The sequence below is a fragment of the Prosopis cineraria genome, unplaced genomic scaffold, assembly GCF_029017545.1.
Source record: "Prosopis cineraria cultivar Desert tree isolate PC_DT_omini unplaced genomic scaffold, ASM2901754v1 PC12, whole genome shotgun sequence".
Taxonomy (NCBI): domain Eukaryota; kingdom Viridiplantae; phylum Streptophyta; class Magnoliopsida; order Fabales; family Fabaceae; genus Prosopis; species Prosopis cineraria.
Genome location: NW_026555343.1, coordinates 14,509,380 through 14,512,867, shown reverse-complemented (window position 1 = coordinate 14,512,867; position 3,488 = coordinate 14,509,380). Strand labels below are relative to the sequence as shown.

General features: G+C 36.6%; 2 protein-coding genes across 3 annotated transcripts; both read left to right on the top strand.

Annotated features, from left to right (window-relative positions):
• The first annotated feature begins 270 nt into the window (after positions 1-270).
• Positions 271-2,623, top strand: LOC129287498 (ankyrin repeat-containing protein C6C3.08-like). Of its 2 annotated transcripts, none has more exons than XM_054923681.1 (3): positions 271-941; positions 1,044-1,586; positions 1,998-2,623. In XM_054923681.1, the coding sequence occupies exons 1-2, from the start codon at positions 281-283 to the stop codon at positions 1,274-1,276; spliced, it is 894 nt and encodes a 297-aa protein (XP_054779656.1). In that variant the 5' UTR covers positions 271-280; the 3' UTR covers positions 1,277-1,586; positions 1,998-2,623. The 2 variants fall into 2 exon arrangements, with proteins under 2 accessions (XP_054779656.1, XP_054779657.1); XM_054923682.1 differs by having other exon boundaries at positions 1,039-1,586.
• Positions 1,312-2,767, top strand: LOC129289144 (protein ACCELERATED CELL DEATH 6-like). The gene is made up of 3 exons (XM_054925953.1): positions 1,312-1,527; positions 1,998-2,174; positions 2,252-2,767. Exons 1-3 carry the CDS (start codon positions 1,312-1,314, stop codon positions 2,765-2,767), a joined length of 909 nt encoding a protein of 302 aa, XP_054781928.1.
• The last annotated feature ends 721 nt before the right edge of the window (positions 2,768-3,488 follow it).

Here is a 3,488-nt window from a genome sequence, read left to right as displayed (position 1 = left end):
TTAATTTTGTGGGACTCATTTGTAAATATTTTGCTCCACGGGATTAGCACGTAATTTCCCTGAAATAAATGACTTCATATATGATGCAAAGACCGACCATAGTCATCCCCACAAACATTTTGAGCCTTGTACAATTGATTATAGCACTAGTTGTAATGAGCAATTCGGATGATGTTGAAATTCATGCGGAAGAGAAGAAGAATGTGGTAAAGAGATGCGTGAACTGGTGGAAAATAAGTTCAGTTCGTCACATGATGATAAGAAGCAGTCAACTGGAAGCATGATGTTAATGAAGCCGCAATTTTCATCCATGTTCTATAAATTGTATAAGGCTATTCGCGATCGGGAAAAAGATGCAGATGGCTTTGTTTCACTCTTGAAGTCAACATGTACAGTAAATAAAGTTGATTTGGCCACCATTTTTAATAATGTAACTCCCACTGGTGATTCGTTGCTTCATGTTGCAGCTGAGTTTGGTAGAGAAGAAGTTGTGGAGCTGATTGCTTCTCACTATCCCAATCTTCTGAGTAAGGGAAATAAGAAAGGTGATACTCCACTTCATGTTGCTTCGCGAGCAAAGAATGTTGAAGCGATCAAAGTTATTCTCCTCGTTATATCAAAGAAGGCCGAATTGATAGATAAAGCCGAATTCGTAATGTTAAGAAATAATTATCAGAGGACGGCTTTGCACGAAGCTGTTTTGAGCAAGCATTCAGATGGGGTGGTTCTGCTTTTAGATGCACATAGGAGAAGTGATTTGGCTGCCTATTGGACTTGGAACAAGAATTATGGATGCAAATCACCAATGTGTTTGGCCGTCACGATAAAGAATATGGTGATTCTTGGTCATCTCCTAGAGAAAATTGCAATTCCTTCAGATGACCAGGCCATTTCAAGTGGAGACTCTCCGCTTCAAGCTGCGATATTAGAACGAAATACTGGTCAGTACATGTATTTATATTTACTCATAAGTTATAACATGCTTGCTGCTTTTGATCAGTTTGTTTTTCTTTCACCTAATATGTGTTTGTTTTTTAGTGAAGAACTATTGAAATACATAGTGAGACAAGGACCAGAAGAGCTCATGTATCAAAAAGGTGAAAGACATAATTCTCCCTTCCATTATGCAGCATACGCTGGTTTCTTGGGAGGTTGTTCATATCATGTCAAAATATTCTTCTCCCTTGTTTGCTTTTCAGCAAAACTTAGACGGCAATCTTCCAATCCACCTCGCCTGCGAAAAGGGCCATGTTCAAGTGGTAAAAAAGCTGCTTGAAATTCGGTGGTCTGATGCTGGATTTTGCCTGAATAATGAAGGACAACATTCTTCACGTTGCAGCAATCAAGGGACATGCAAATGTGATAAAATACTTATTGAAAAATCCTATGATTCATCGTGACACTGTCAATGAGAGAGGCTTGTATGGAGATACCCCGCTGCATCTGGCTTCAAAAAAATTACATCTTTGGACTCTGCTCCTTCTTTCACAAGACAAAATATCAATGCGAATCTGGTCAATAATGAAGGTTTAACAGCTCGAGACGTTGTTCGGATACAATGTAAAACTCCAATGACACGTCAAGAGGTATATATGATTAATACGTATCTATGATTAGCTGTGTCTTCTAATTTTATAGAAGAATACAAGGTTCATTTTCTTGCTGAAAGGATAGAAATGGAATGGATTGGAGAAACAAAGACAAAAATAAATTGAGGAATATGTGAAAGAGAGGTAGTTCAATCATGTTCATAATGAGAGAAGGATAATTTCAGTCATAAGGTTGAAAGTCTTGATTTTCATGAAAGTTTGTGAAAGATGTGATGTTTTCTATATTAATAATATTTGGTATTGGGTTTTATCATACTTACGAAGACAGGAAGGATAACATAGTTCATTTTTATTTTATTTTTTAATTTATTTCATTCACATCATTTCTAGCCACCAAACAGCTCTATGTTATGTCACGCATACTTGTTTGATTCAATTATGATGCAGTTCTTAGCGGATGTGATTTTAAGAAGAGCTGGGGTGCTGCTCAAGGCAAATATGCTAGGTGTGCCCTGGGAAGTATCAGCCAACGAAGATTGGAAAGTGAAAGACGCAGCTGAAACACTCATACTTGTGGCCATACTGATAGCTACAGTGACATTTGCTGCTGGTTCACAGTACCAGGTGGGTTTTACTCTTCTGATGACCCAATCACAGAACAAAGAGGCTTGGCACTTTTAACTCACCAAACATTATTCAAGGTATTCATGGCTTTCAACACAATAGCCATGTACAGCTCCACCATTGGTTCTACTATTCTTCTTTGGGTCCCGCTAGGTGATCTTCGTTTTGCAGAAAGAGCGTACGGACTTGCTAAGATTTTTGTTTATGTTGCTCTTATAACCATGCCTGTGGCATTCCTAGCTGCTATACGTTTGGTTATCAGCAATAACACGTTGCTTGCAGATGTCATCAGTGTCATTGGATTCATCTCCATTTTCTTCATCATATTTGTTCGCCTCTTAGGAAGGTTTCCTCTTGGATGTCGTCTTCCCATTTTTCGTCAACTTGGAGATTTCTTTATGTGGATTATTCTTATTTTATTTTATGGAAGCAATGACATTTTTGTTGAAGATGATGGTGAAATTGATCGAGAGTCTCAAGATGATGAAGCCAACCAAATCAATCTAGTCCGTAAATATTATTCCCTACTTTCTCGTTTTGTTGCTTTCCATCTTCCTCGCTTTGGTTTGCCTCTATCTGCTGTGCGCACGTAGGAGCCTCTGGTGAAGGGGTAGTTGCTGTTTTGATTTGTTACTTTCGTTACTGTTTTGTTAGTGATTACAATTATGGTTGTAAAGCCGACTTAGTTGTGTGTTTGTTTTCAGGCTACCTTTTACAAAAGTCCATTTGAAAATCCAACTATCTATTAGATTTAGTAAAAGTATATTCCAAATGTAATTTGAAGGTGTTTTTTATGGTTACCCAAACAAGCTTTAAGTCTTCTTTACCATTTCAAAATATTTTTACCTTCAAGATGGCCCAAATGTTAAGTTTTAAGTAAAATGTTATAAAAAGTTATGGCTAAAGTTGTCACACCTCAAAAATAGAGAGTGATCGGCACTGGTGTGAACCACTCACACATCTCGGTAAGCCTTGAAATGAAAATTTATTCCATTTTTATAAAAGGAAGAAAATTAATCAAATTACATGAGAATTAAAAGAATATATATATTTTTTAAGCTAATTGTCATAAGAAAGTGTCAACGTTTATGTAAAAATTTCAGTAGAACCTTCCCTGTAATTAGGATCTCCCGAAAATTCTACAACAAAAATTTCTACAGATAACGATATAAATCAAGAGCATATCTCCTTCTAACCAACAACCAATGTACAAACCAAAATAAAGTCTACCAACAATCCATGTGGAGCATTTATTTTTCCTTTCAAACAAAAAAGACATACAAATTATATATTTACATTAAAAGCAATAGTACC